Source organism: Muscardinus avellanarius, assembly GCF_963383645.1.
Source record: "Muscardinus avellanarius genome assembly, chromosome: 6".
Classification (NCBI taxonomy): Eukaryota; Metazoa; Chordata; class Mammalia; order Rodentia; family Gliridae; genus Muscardinus; species Muscardinus avellanarius.
In genome coordinates, this window is record NC_137791.1 from 138493865 (window position 1) to 138507590 (window position 13726).

The window sequence follows — 13726 nt, forward strand, 5'->3', positions numbered from 1 at the left end:
AGTTCTATTTTTTATTCTTTATTTTTGTTTTTGGTGGTACTGGGGTTCCTGGAAGCCCTTCTACCTCCAGGCTACACTCTCAGACCTAATATATTTATATATATATAAATTTTTTTTTTTAATTTGGAAACAGGGTCTCTTAAGCCAGCAAGGCTGGCTCCGAACCAGCACGATCCTCCTGTCTCCACCTCCCAAGCGCAGGGATTACAAGCGTGTGCCACCACGCCTGGCTTTTTTTATTCTTTATTTTGAAACAGGGTCTCACTGAGTTGCAAAGGGCCTCACTAAGTAGTAGCTGAGGCTGTCCGCGAACCACGATCCTCCTGTCTCAGCTTCCCAAATGCTGGGATTAGAAGTGTGCTCCACCACACCTAGCTCCCAGTTCTAATTTTTATTCTTCATTTTGAAACAGAGTCTCACTAAGTTGTAGAAGGCCTAAGTAGCTGAGGCTGGCTGCAAACCTGTGGTCCTCCTCTCTCAGCCTCCCAAGTACAAGCATGCACGGCTGAGACCCTCTGTCAAGAAAAAAATTAAAGAATAGAATCAGGTGTGATGAAGCATTCTTATAATACTAGTACTTGGAAGGCTAAGACTGGAGGATCACAAATTCATGGTCAGTCTCACCAAGTAGTGAGACTGTTTCAAAATAAAAATAAAAAAGGACTGGGAGTGTGGCTCAGAGGTAGAATGCCTTTGGGTTCAATCCCTAGTTACCCCCCTTTCCCACAAATAAGTAAATGAATAAAAAATAGGGCTAAGGGTACAGCTGAGAGGTAGAGTCCCCAGTACTTATAAAAAATAAAAGATTTAAACAACCTCTCTACCAAAGAGATACAAATAGAAAATAAGTACTAGGATGCTGGACAGTAACAATCGATACAAGTGCAAATTAAACAATGATGAAATTACACTTTGCATGGGAATGGCCACAGCACCCGGCCAGCACACAGGCCAGGTGGGACTCTCAGACGTGGCTGCAGTCTAGAGACCAGGACAGTCACGTCCTGCATGGTAACCGGACACTCAGCTTCAGGGTGAGCAATTCCACCACTCCTAGGTGCTCATCAAAGGAAAACGAACCATACCCACACAAAGACATGCATTTGAATGTCATTACTAGTAGCTTTACTCCTAACAGCCCAAACTGGGAAACAAAAATGTACTGATGAACAGGTAAACAAATTGTAATTTATCCATACAATGAAGTACTACTCAGAAATAAAAAGGAATTAATCGTGGCTGCATACAACCAGAGAGGAATCTCAAAAGCACCATGTTAAGTGAAAACGGCCAAAGGAGGTACTCAAATTACCTTTCTACGGGGCTGGCTAACCTCTATACTCTCCACGTGGGTAATGCTGGCGAAATGCAGCAGCAACCACTCTCCTAAGACTCTGTGTACAGAAACTTTATGTTTTTATGATGACCAAGACCCAACAGGGCAGACATTCAAGAGGAGCACAAATACAGCAAACTCTTACATGGCTGGTTTAAGTTGGGACCAGGCCCCTGATGAGACCTATGGGCACAGGAACTACTGCAGAACCAGGCTCCTTAGTGTAAATGCAGGAGTCACATCTTAATGATAGATGAGAGCAGACACAATTGCTAATGTTCACAGTCAAATCAGAGCCTTTAAACAGTCAACCCTGAAAACAGAAAAATAGATAAAAAATTAATTTTTAAGTAGCTTTCCGTGGGGTAGGAAGCTTGAGCACTACCAGACTGGAGTTACTTTTGTTACTTAAAACATATACAAATGTTAAAATGCAAAATAAATTATACTTTATAGTCTGTACAAATATAAAACTCAAGTTGGTTTACAAGTAAATGAAAATTTTCTTGACATTAAAAATAAAGTTCAATAAAATTAAAATCAACAACATTCTTTTTTTTTTGGGGGGGGGTATTACTAGAGATTGACTGACCAAGAGGCAGTCTACCTCTGAGCTATATCCCCAGCCCTTTTTAAGTTTTTATTTTGAAATGAGGTCTTGCTAAGCTGCTGAGGAGGGTCTCAGCCTACTGTCTCAATCCTCTGTCTCAGCCTAATAAGAACTGGTATTACAGGTGTGTACCACCATGTCTAGCTACAACATTCTTTTTAGAAGACAGATAAATGGCCAGTACAGGGACACACACTTATAATCCCAGTATTTGGGAGGCTGAGACAGGAGGATGGCAGGTTCATGGCCAACCTCAGCAATTTAATAAGGCCCTCCGTAATTTAGTGAGACTGTTTCAAAATAAAAAATAGAATGGGGTGGGGGTGTAAACTCAGATATACAATACCCTTGGGTTCAATCCCTGGCAAGCATGCACGCTCACACACACGCGCGCGCGCACACACACACACACACACACACAGATAAATGATCATCTGAAGTCAATTACTAAATTCAACACAGGCCTGGTTCTGACCGCTCAAGAGCAGAACTTTCTGAGCTAGGCCCCTGCCTTTGTAGGTCTCTGTAAACTATCCGGTCCATCCCACCTCTCTTCCTGTCACTGGGTCTTTTTTCGGCCCTAGCATAGAATTTGAGTATTATGACGACTTCTGCTCTTTCCTCAGTAGCCCATGACAAAAAGCGTATCAAAGCTCACTAGGAAATCAGGGACAAAGTCTCCATACAGCAAGCCTCCAGGGAGCTAATATGTCCTGTCCCCCATTACCAGAAAAAAAAAAAAAAAAGGCATTTTTGATTGACAGAGAATTCAGAGACCCATGAAAACACATGCCCTCCAAGGCATGAACTCAATTGTTTGAAGCTGAGCACTGTAAATGGTTTGAAGCTCTGTGTCATTGGATACAAATTAAAGAAGTGGTAGGCTCATTCCTTCACCTAGCCACTGAGTGGAAAGTGGCTGGTGTGCAGAGCTGCATGGGATAAGAGCCTGCTGTGTAGTGATGCAGGACAGGGCAGGGTTGTGGCCCTGGGGCTGCATGGGTAACACTGCACATCCGTCCCAGACTGAATGTGTGCTGTGCCGCCAGGCCCTTGGCCCACACTAGACGCTACTGAGGAGGGGGGGGAAAATTCTACCTCCACGCTACCCCTCCAGCTCCGTTTCATTTTGAAATAGGGTCTAACTTGTGGAGGACTTCACTAAATTGCTGGGGCTAGCTGTGAGCCTGAGATCTTCCTGTCTCAGCCTCCCCAAGTACTAGAATTATAAGCATGCGCCATGTTTGGCTTTGATTTTTTTCTAGGGCTGAGGGGAAAGAGTCCTCTATGGACTCGTGCTCCTCCGTGTCCTGTGGTGCAGGCCTAGGCCATAAAACCGAATGCTCTTTCCCCTGGACCATTCTCAGGGGGCTGGTGCAGCCAATGACCTTGAGAAAAAGAGTGCGCTTGCTTACTGCTCACAGTGCATGCAGTAGACTCCCATGCTCAGTGCTGCCGAGTCATGGCACAAACTCACTGTGTGCATGGCACGTGGGCGGCCTGAGGCACCACCACGGGAAGGTGGGCACGCAAGGCAAACAGACACAAACACGCTACTGCTCCAGGTGCTGCTGTGCCACAGGAACGGAGCCTGTCTGACCCAGGAGACTCCTGTCTTCTGCTGGCACACATAAAATAGTAACAAGCCTGCAGCAAAATCAGTCCTAAGCCCCGCAGCTCGACCCCTTCACACCAGTGCTTCCTACGGTCTAGGCTCCTGTGCTCAGCTCTGTTTCTACTGCTCTGACATTGGCACTCAGCTTTAGCTCTCCTTTTTTCTTTTGTTTTTCAGACAAGGGCTCACAATGCTGCCTAGGCAGACCTTAACACTCTGGGCTTAAGGAAACGCCAGGACCTGAAACCCCCAGGAGCTTGCACTCCAGGCACGCCCCTGGGCCCGGCCCTGTTCTCACTCTGCCCACGCTGCTCGGGTGGGTGTGCCAGTGACCCAGTCGGTAGGTGAGCAGAACTCACCTGCGCAGAGTCTTTCAGCAACTGCTGCACAACAGACGATCCAGCAATGCCAGTGACAAGTAAGACAACCGACCATCTGACTAAAATTCCAACTCTTCAAAATAAGTCGGAGAGCTGGGCATGGTGGCGCACGCTTGTAATCCCCGCGCTTGGGAGGCGGAGACAGGAGGATTACGCTTGTTCGGAGCCAGCCTCGCTGGCTTAAGAGACCCTGTTTCCAAATTTAAAAATATTAAAAAATAGGTCTGGGAGTGTAGCCCGGCGGTAGAAGGGTTTCCAGGAACCCCAGTACCACCAAAAAAAAAAAAAAAAAAAAAAGTCGGAGAGCCGGGCGTGGTGGCGTGGGGGCTGAGACAGGAGGATCACAGGTTCGTGGACAGCCTCAGCGACTTGTGAGGCCTTCTGCAACTTAGTGAGACTCTGTTTCAAAATAAAGAATAAAATAGGGCTAGGGGTATACCTCAGAGGTAGAATGCCTCTGGGTTCCATTCCCAGTATCGCAAAAAAGAAGAAAAAAGTTGGAGAGCTGGGCATAGTTGTACATGTCTGTAATTCCATACTTGGGAGCCTGAGACACTAGGATCTCAGATTCGAGAACGGCCTCAGCAAGTACCTAGCAAGACCCTGTTTCAAAATAAAAATAAAAAGGGATGAGGGTATAGCTCAGAGACAGAACACCCCTGGTTCAACCCCCAGTACTAAAAAAAAAAAAAAAAGTAGGGGTTCTGGGTTCTGAGCTGGATGCAGTGGTGCACACTCGTAATCCCAGTACTTGGGAGGCTGAGACAGAACGATAGAAGATTGCTAGCATTAGCAATCTTGTGAGGCCCTGTGCAACTTAGTTAGATCCTTTTTCAAAATAAAAAATAAAAAAGGGCTGGAGGCATAGCTCAAAGGCAGAATTTTCCTGGGTTCAATCCACAGTAATACAAACACACACACACACACACACACACACACACACACACACACCCCAAACAAATACCTTGATATAGTATTTTTTAAAAAGTAGAATAAGAGCCAGGTGTGGTGGCTCACGCTTGTAATCCCAGCGTTTGGGAGGCTGAGATTGGAGGATTGCAGTTTGTGGCCAGCCTCAGCTACTTAGTAAGGCCCTCTGCAATTCAGTGAGACCCTGTTTCAAAATAAAGAATAAAAAATAGGGCAGGAGACGCCGAGCGTGGTGGCGCACGCTTGTAATCCCCGTGCTTGGGAGGCGGAGACAGGAGGATCGCGCAGGTTCGAAGCCAGCCGCACTGGCGTAAGAGACCCTGTTTCAAAAATATAAAATAGGTCTGGGAGCGTAGCCCGGAGGTAGAAGGGCTTCCAGGAACCCCAGTACCACCAAAAAAAAAAAAAATAGGGCAGGAGGTGTAGCTCGGAGGTTGAATGCCCCTGGATTCCATCCCCAGACCCGCAAAAAAAAAAAAAAAAAAAAAAAAAAAAAAAAAAAAAGATAAAAGAAAGGAGAATAAAATCACAGGAAAATATAAAACATTTCAAGATAAAGAAAAAAGTAGGGGTTAAATCAGCGATGAGTACATGTTTATACACACAAGTTTTTTACCCCAATAAGTTGTATGAATATAATGCACCAATAAATAAAAAAAGTTAAAAAAAAGATAAAGAAAAAAAACAAACATGTTCATGAACAAGAAAACTCAGCTAATTTTTCTTCTACTTATCAGTCAACAAAATTCCAGACAAAACTCAAAAGAAAATTTTTTATGGAAACTGACCAGATAATTTTCAATTTATATAGAAATGTAAAGAGCCAAAATAGCCAGGATATATTTTGAAAGGGATAAAGCAAAATAACATTCTTTCTGGATATGAGATTTATTAGAAAACCATACTAATTAAGACAACAACCTTTCGGCACAAGGACAAACCAAACTGATAGAACAGATTCTGAAATAAATGCTCACACATGGGCACTTGATGTATTACAAAGGCAGCACTGAGGAGCTAGAGGACAGTCCTGTCAACAGACACTGACAGAGACCTGGATCTCCACATGGAAACAAGTGACATTTTCCTCACACCATAAGAAGAATTTACTCTCAATTCCAGGTAGGCTGTAGGTTTAATATGAGGAGCAAAACAATACAAGTACAGAGCCTTCTGCCAGTGTGGCAGCTCCAGTCACAGGTCATTACTGAGCCCTTAAAATGTGGGTGGCCCAAAGTGATATGGGCATGGGACAGAGCACACACAGACTCCCAGCCGGCATGGTGGCACACACTGTCATCCCAGCATTTAGAAGGCTGAGACCAGAGGATCACAGTTTGTGGACAGCCTCAGTTAGTTGGTGAGGCCCTCTGCAACTTAGTGAGACCCTGTTTCAAAATAAAGAATAAAAAAAATAGGGCTGGGGGTGTAGCTTAGAGGTCAAATGCCCCTGGGTTCCATCCCCAGACTCGCCAGAAAGAAAGAAAGAAAGAAAGAAAGAAAGAAAGAAAGAAAGAAAGAAAGAGAAAGAAAGAAAGAAAGAAAACATTAAAACATAGCCAGGCACGGTGGTGCATGCTTATAATCCTAGCATTCAGGAAACTGAGACAGGAGGATCATGGTTCAAGGACAGCCTCAGCTCCTTAGTGAGGCCCTTTACAACTCAGTGAGACCCTGTTTCAAAATAAAGAATAAAAAATAGGGCTGGGGTGTAGTTCAGAGGCAGAATGCCCCTGGGTTCCATTTCCAGTACCACAAATTAAAAAAAAAAAAAGAAAAGAAAAGAAAAGAAAAGAAAACATTAACATCTTATACTGGTCACATGCTGAAGGGACATGCAGAGATATGGAAGTAGAAAGTATAATATCACCTATTTCTTTTTAGTGTTTGAAACGTGGTGAGTAAGAACTTGGAATTCCTAAGTGGTGTGCATTTGTGCTTCATTCTACACTTCTTTTTGTTTGTTTGTTTGTTTGTTTGTTTGTTTGTTTGTTTTGGTGGTACTGGGGTTCCTGGAAGCCCTTCTACCTCCGGGCTACACTTCCAGACCTATTATTACATTTTTATTTGGAAACAGGGTCTCCTAAGCCAGCGCGCGCGGCTGACTTCGAACCTGCGCGATCCTCCTGTCTCTGCCTCCCAAGCGCGGGGATTACAAGCGTGCGCCACCACGCCCGGCTTCATTCTATACTTCTTTTGATAGAAGGCAATACATACTAGCCAGGCACAGGGGCACACACCTGTAATTTCGGTACTTGGGACACAGAGACAGGAGACAGGAGGATTACAGGTTCAAGGCCAGCATCAGTAACTTAGTGAGACCCTTGGCAACTTAGCAAGACTATTTCAAAATAAAAAATTTAAAGAGGTAGATGGTATAGGCTGAGCGTGGTGGCGCACGCTTGTAATCCCCCCGCTTGGGAGGTGGAAACAGGAGGATCGCGCTGGTTTGAAGAAGCCAGTCTCGCTGGCTTAAGAGACTCTGTTTCCAAATGTAAAGGTTAAAAAATAGGTCTGGGAGTGTAGCCCGTGGGATTCCAGGAACCCCAGTACCACCAAAAAAAAAAAAAAAAAAAAAGAGGTTGGTGGTGTAACTCAGAGGTAGAATGCCCCCAGGCTCAATCCCTAGTATCCAAAAAGAAAAGAGCTGGGTATGGCAGTACATGCCTATAATTCCAGTACTTGGCAGGCTGAGAAAGAAGGATCACAATTTACAGGCCAGACTCGGCAACTTAGTGAAATCTGTTTCAAAATCAGAAGGAGTAAAGGTTCAAGCCACTGTACCAAAAACAAAGGAGATATACCAAAAATATATATTTATGATCTCTTATGATCTCATAATAAGAAAGACTTATAAATAAATAGAACTAAAGAAAGCAGTAACAGGAAAAATTCTGATTAGATTAAAAATAAATTCATTCATAAAAAGACATCATAAATACCAGTGAAAATTTAAGAGGCAGATGACCTTTCTACCTTTTTTTTTTGGTGGTACTGGGGTTCCTGGAAGCCCTTCTACCTCTGGGCTAAACTCCCAGACCTGGCAGATGACCTTTCTAATGCATACACAATCAGTAAAGAATGTAGTATATATCTGACTACATATAAATACATACTTACACACATCCCATATATACAAGGAATCCCACAAGCCAACAGTCCAGACAAGCCAACAGAACAGCACTTCTGAGAGCGTGGGCCGCGGAGTCTAAGCTGCCGGCGCTCCCCTGGCAGGTCCACTAGTCAGAACGGTCCTCATATTCATGCCAAGCTGTTCTCTGCTTTCTCTCTGTGCTGAAGTTTGCACCACTGGCCAAAGCAACGCTGCGAACGCCAGTGCCCGGCACTGTGGCTGCTGTACTCTTCACGGGCATACACTCAGGAGTGCCACGCAAGAAGGCCCCTGAGAGAGTGGAAGCCATTGTTGGCATTACACCTCAACCTCTGAGGACTCTGAGGTGAAAGAGGAGTGGTGAGCAGGGCAGCACTCCCAGGGCGCTGCCTGGAGGAGGCCCAGGGCTCTGCCCAAGAAGTACCAGTCCCCTTGAGAGGATGAGTGGCAGACCAAATGAGGTGATCTGGACTTGGATATCTGTTAAGATATTTTCCCAAAATAAACGAAATAAGCCTGTCACTTCAAGAAAAACAGCTGGCACTATTTGCAGCCAATGGGAGCTTTTCACACATCATAACTTTTTTTTTTTTTTAGCAAAGACTAAACTTGGGAAACCTTGCATTGCCCCTATGGGCAGGCTGAAGAGTGAAAGGGGTCCACACCAGGAAGATAAGGCCAACCAGGCAAAGCTTTTTGCAAATGACTGTCAAGTCACGTTACAAAACTATGTGTGGGTAAGAGGTTCATTCAGAGGGCAAGAAAGACCAAAAGATCTTGATCTAACAGAGGGAGAAGAGGTCACTGCAACTAACCATCAACAAGCTGTCACTTCCCATGGGGCACATGCCTGTAATCCCAGCGACCCGGAAGCAAAGGCAGGGATCTTGGATGCAAGGCCAATAACCAGGCAACTGAGTTAGACCCTGTCTCGAAACAAAAACAAGAGCTGGGGATGTAGCTCAGAGGTAAAATGTCCCTGGGTTCAATCCTCAGCATCACCCAAAGTAAAGGTGGGGTGGAGATGCAGCCCAATGGTAAAACCTAGCGCGTGCCCCCACCCCGTTCAAGCCCCATTATGGGCAGGCTTGGGGAGGGGTGAAAGGAGGGAAAGAAGAAAGTATTCTTAGGATTTGGTAGAGCATTAAGAAGAATATTCACAATTATCTGAAAAATCCATTATGTCCTCATTTACTTCAATTAAAACAACATATCATGAGACTGAACACAGAAGCATATAGGAGAACCCTGATTTCACCTGTTATCTAGGCATTAAAGAAATCTGCCAGAAACACAAAAACTATCACTTTACTCATTAAATTATTTTTGGGTTTTGTGGGCTTTTTTTTTTTTTTTTTTTTTTTTTTTTGGCAGTACTGGGGATGGAACCAGGGTCATTCTACCTCCAAGCTACACCCCTAGCCCTATTTTTTATCCTTTATTTGGAAACAGGATCTCACTAATTCACAAAGTAGCTGAGGCTGTCCGCAAACCGCAATCCTCCAGTCTCAGCCTCCCCAATGCTAGGATTATAAGTATGCGCCACCATGCCCGGCTTTTTTTTGTTTTTTTGTGGTTTTTTGTTTGTTTGTTTTTATTTTTTTGGTGGTACTGGGGTTCCTGGAAGCCCTTCTACCTCCGGGCTACACTCCCAGACCTTTTTTATACTTTTTATTTGGAAACAGGGTCTCTTAAGCCAGCGAGGCTGACTCCAAACCTGTGTGATCCTCCTGTCTCTGCCTCCCAAGTGCGGGGATTACAAGCGTGCGCCACCATGCCCAGCATTTTATTTTTGTTTTTTAAAATTGTTTTCTTTCTTTTGCCGGGCATGGTGGCGCACGCTTGTAATCCCCGCGCTTGGGAGGCAGAGACAGGAGGATCGCACAGGTTTGAAGCCAGCCTCAGCTACTTAGTGAGGCTTTCAGCAACTTAGCGAGACCCTGTTTCCAAATAAAATATAAAAAAGGTCTGGAAGTATAGCCCAGAGGTAGAAAGCCTCTGGGTTCCACCCCTAATACCACCAAAAAAATAAAATAAAAAATAAAATTGTTTTCTTTCCTTTTTTTGTGTGGTACTAGGGATGGAACCCTTCTATCTCTGGGCTACAAACCTGCACAGTCCTCCTGTCTCCGCCTCCCAAGCATGTGGAATACAAGCATGCGCCACCACGCCCGGCTAGTTTTTATTTTAAAACGTGAGCCAGGCACAGTGGCTCACACCTGTTAACACAGTACACATGAGGCTGAGATGGAGGACACAGACACAGGCACACATGCACAGCACAATGCTTCAGTCTACGAAAAGACGCGCACGCTACTGGAAGTGAATAGGAAACAAGTTAATATCAGTACTACTATATCGTTTTCCATTTAAAAATGGAGAAAAGGCTGAGTATAGTGGTGCATGCTTGTCATCCCAGTACTTGAGAGGCTGAGACAAGGAGATTGAAGGTTCAGCCTCAGCAGTTTAGGCCCTCTGCAACTTAGTGAGACCCTGTGTTAAAATAAAAGCATATGCCGGGCGTGGTGGCGCACGCCTGTAATACCTGCATCTGGGAGGTGGAGACAGGAGGATTGTGCAGGTTCGAAGCCAGCCGCGCACGCTGGCTTAAGAGACCCTGTTTGCAAATAAAAAAGTATAAAAATAGGTCTGCGAGTATAGCCCGAGGTAGAAGGGTTTCCAGGAACCCCAGTACCACCAAAAAATAATAATAACAATAATAAAATAAAATAAAATAAAATAAAAGCATAAAATAGGTCTGTGGGTATAGTTCAGATAGAATGCCCCTGGGTTCCATCTTCAGTCACACACACACACACACACACACACACACACACACACACACACACACTGGAGGCATAGCTCAGTGATAGGTAGAATGCTTGCCTAGAGTGTGCAAGGCCCTGGGTTCCAACCCCAGCACTGCAAAAGCAAAAAACAAACAAAAAACAAACAAACAAACAAACAAAAAAAAGAACCAAAAACCAAAAACAACCAGAAAAGGGGCGGAGGGTGAAGCACTTTAAGTTGACACAGAAAATTATCACATGACAAACAATAATGATGAAGGCAAGACGATCTGAGGGGAAGAAAACCCCAGCCAACTTCGCAGCCCTCTTGACTAGTCACTTTTGTGCCTTCACTTGCTTACTCACTAGTACAAAAATGTTGAGCAATTAATCTGTCAGGCCACGAAAGAGCTGCCTTCGTGGAGTTTATATTCCATTAAAGGAGTAAGGGAAACTGGCTCTAGTTTAATAATCAGCGTGCCTACCACAGCTGGCACTGGAACCCATGCTGCCTTCAAGGAGTCCTACTGGGTGGCTGCGTGCAGGGAAGCAGGCAAGGGCCAGGGCTGGAGACCTGCGAAGGCAGAGGCCCCACAGACTGCCAGCAGCCCAGATTAGAACACAGATGGGCAGTGGTTGCTGCCGTTGTTGACCACACACAGCAAAGGATCAGGAGAGAAGACACAGCTCAGACACATCTGATTGCAAGCAGAAAGCAAAGAGCAAAAGCTGTGTGTGCGGCCACACGTGGCTGCAAAAGTCAGCTCTGGACTAGACAGTGGGTCTGAAAGTCTGTTTAGAGCAAGGGCCCACTCCGACTCAATCTAGTCAGGGACCCTGACCCCACCCTCGGGGCCTCCATTAAGGTGAGGCAAGGAGGAGGCCAGGCTGGAGAACTGCATTCTAGAAAGAACTGCAAGTAAATTATCAGTACATGGAACTGTCTGGAACTAAGCACATGAAAGGCCGGCTAGCTTTTCATAAAACTGCTTCACCAAAGAAGTTCTGAGCCCAGACTAAGAAAACCAACATCAGCCACAAAACAGGTAGGGGAGTTCACTGACTGTGTCCCAGAAAGGAAGACAGATGCCCTCCACCTGCTGCGTGTGTGGCCAGAGAAGGCTAGAAGGGGTGTCCTGAGGCAGAAAGGAGAGCCCCTGGGAACAGACGCACCCTCTCCTTTTATTGCCAGTCAGCCGGCAGCCCACAGGACACAGGAGCTCCCGCCCGTCCCGTTCCCTGGCTGGCAGCCACTCACCGGCTGGTCGAGGCCGCCTCGCCTCTCCTCCTTCTCCACGGTCCTGCGGCAGTCTGGGCATACCCACAGGGGCAGGTGCAGAACGCTGTTGCCCTTGGGAGCCATGGAAAGGGCCAGTTTACTTGCAGTCTTAACTCCACTCTCTAAGAATGAAGAGTCTTTCCGTTCACTTCTGCACAGAAGACAGTAATCCCCAGCAGGGTAGGGTGGTGTCCTATGATTCATGCCAAAACTAAAAGGAGTCTGGAACAGAAAAAAAAAAAAATTCTGTTTTAAAACCTGATTCACAAAGCCAAGATTGATTATATATGTGTGTGTGTGTGTGTGTGTGTGTGTGTGTGTATAAATATATAATAAAATGCACATGTGTTTCTATAATCTTATTAGGAGTTAGAACATTTTCCACTTAACCCTTGCACCTAGACCTTTTTTTTGGGGAGGGGGGGTACTGAGGGTTAAATCCAGGGACACTGCACCTCTGAGTTACACCCCCAGCCCTATATTTTATTCACTGTTTCGAAACAGGGTCGCACTAAGCAGCTGAGGGTGGCCACAAACCTGTGATCCTCATGTCTCAGTCTCCCAAGGAGTGGGATTATGAGTGTGCACCACCACACCCTGCTCTTATTATTTTTATTTGAAACAAGATCTCACTAGGTTCAAGAGAGTCCCACTACTTGCTGCAGCTGTGCTCGAACCCGTGATCCTCCTCCTGCCCCAGTCTCTGAAGTACTGGGGATTATATACCCAATTTCACCTGGACTTCTACATTACATCCCCAAGGGGATTTGATTTTTAGACCATGAGAAAGCACCAGAACTGTTTTCCATCTCCAGGCTCGACGCTCTACTGCGAGGCGTCTGCACGCAGGGCTTCATGCCGAGGTAGATTCTGACTGGAGACTCTCTGAGATGGGCTGCCCCTGGCCTCGAGTCCAGGGGCTGATGGCAGCAGTACAGCCAAGACCCAGTCTCTTCCCTCTTCCTCAACTATAATGCTGACCATAGAGCCAGTTTCCTAATTTCCTTCTGTTTTGTTTTTGTGGTGCTGGGGATTGAACCCAGGGACATTCTACCTCTAAGCTACACCCTCAGCCCTTTTTATTTTTTGTTTTGAAACAGGGTCTCACTAGGTTGTTGAGAGTCCGGCTACACTGCTAAGACTCTATCCTCAGACCTGTGATGATCCTCCTGTTTCAGCCTGCCAAGTACTAGGATTACAGGTTTGTGCCACCAAACCTGGCTCCTGTTTCTTAATCTCCTCCTCCTCCTCCTCCTTTTTTCTTTTCTTTTCTTTTCTTTTTTTTTTGTGGTACTGGGGGTGGAACCCAGGGGCTTTCTACCTCCAGGCTATACTCCCAGACCCATTTTTTATATTTTATTTGGAAACAGGGTCTAAGTTGCTGAGAGCCTCACTAAGTAGCTGAGGCTGGTTTTGAACCTGCGCGATCCTCCTGTCTCAGCCTCCCAAGCGCGGGGATTACAAGCGTGTGCCACCACGCCCAGCTCCAATGGTAGCTTTTTCAAACAGGTCCCAAACTGTGGATGAGGGTGGGGATGGAGACTTGAGTAACAGGCAAAATATTACCCTGGATTCTCTCCAAAGTTTACCAACCACCCTATCAGAAAAGTTTGTCCTAGAAACACACACACACACACACACACACACACACACACACACACACACACACAGAGCC

The 13726-nt window shown here is 45.6% G+C and overlaps 1 protein-coding gene across 1 annotated transcript in view; it reads right to left on the minus strand.

The window, feature by feature from the left end:
* FAM193A (family with sequence similarity 193 member A) overlaps positions 1 to 13726 on the minus strand; it is a gene marked incomplete at both ends in the record, with an annotated part of 169111 nt that overhangs the window by 98540 nt on the left and 56845 nt on the right. The window contains one exon of the mRNA XM_080697594.1: positions 12031 to 12273. Coding sequence (XP_080553720.1) covers positions 12031 to 12273 — 243 coding nt within the window. The remainder of the gene's footprint in view (positions 1 to 12030; positions 12274 to 13726) is intronic.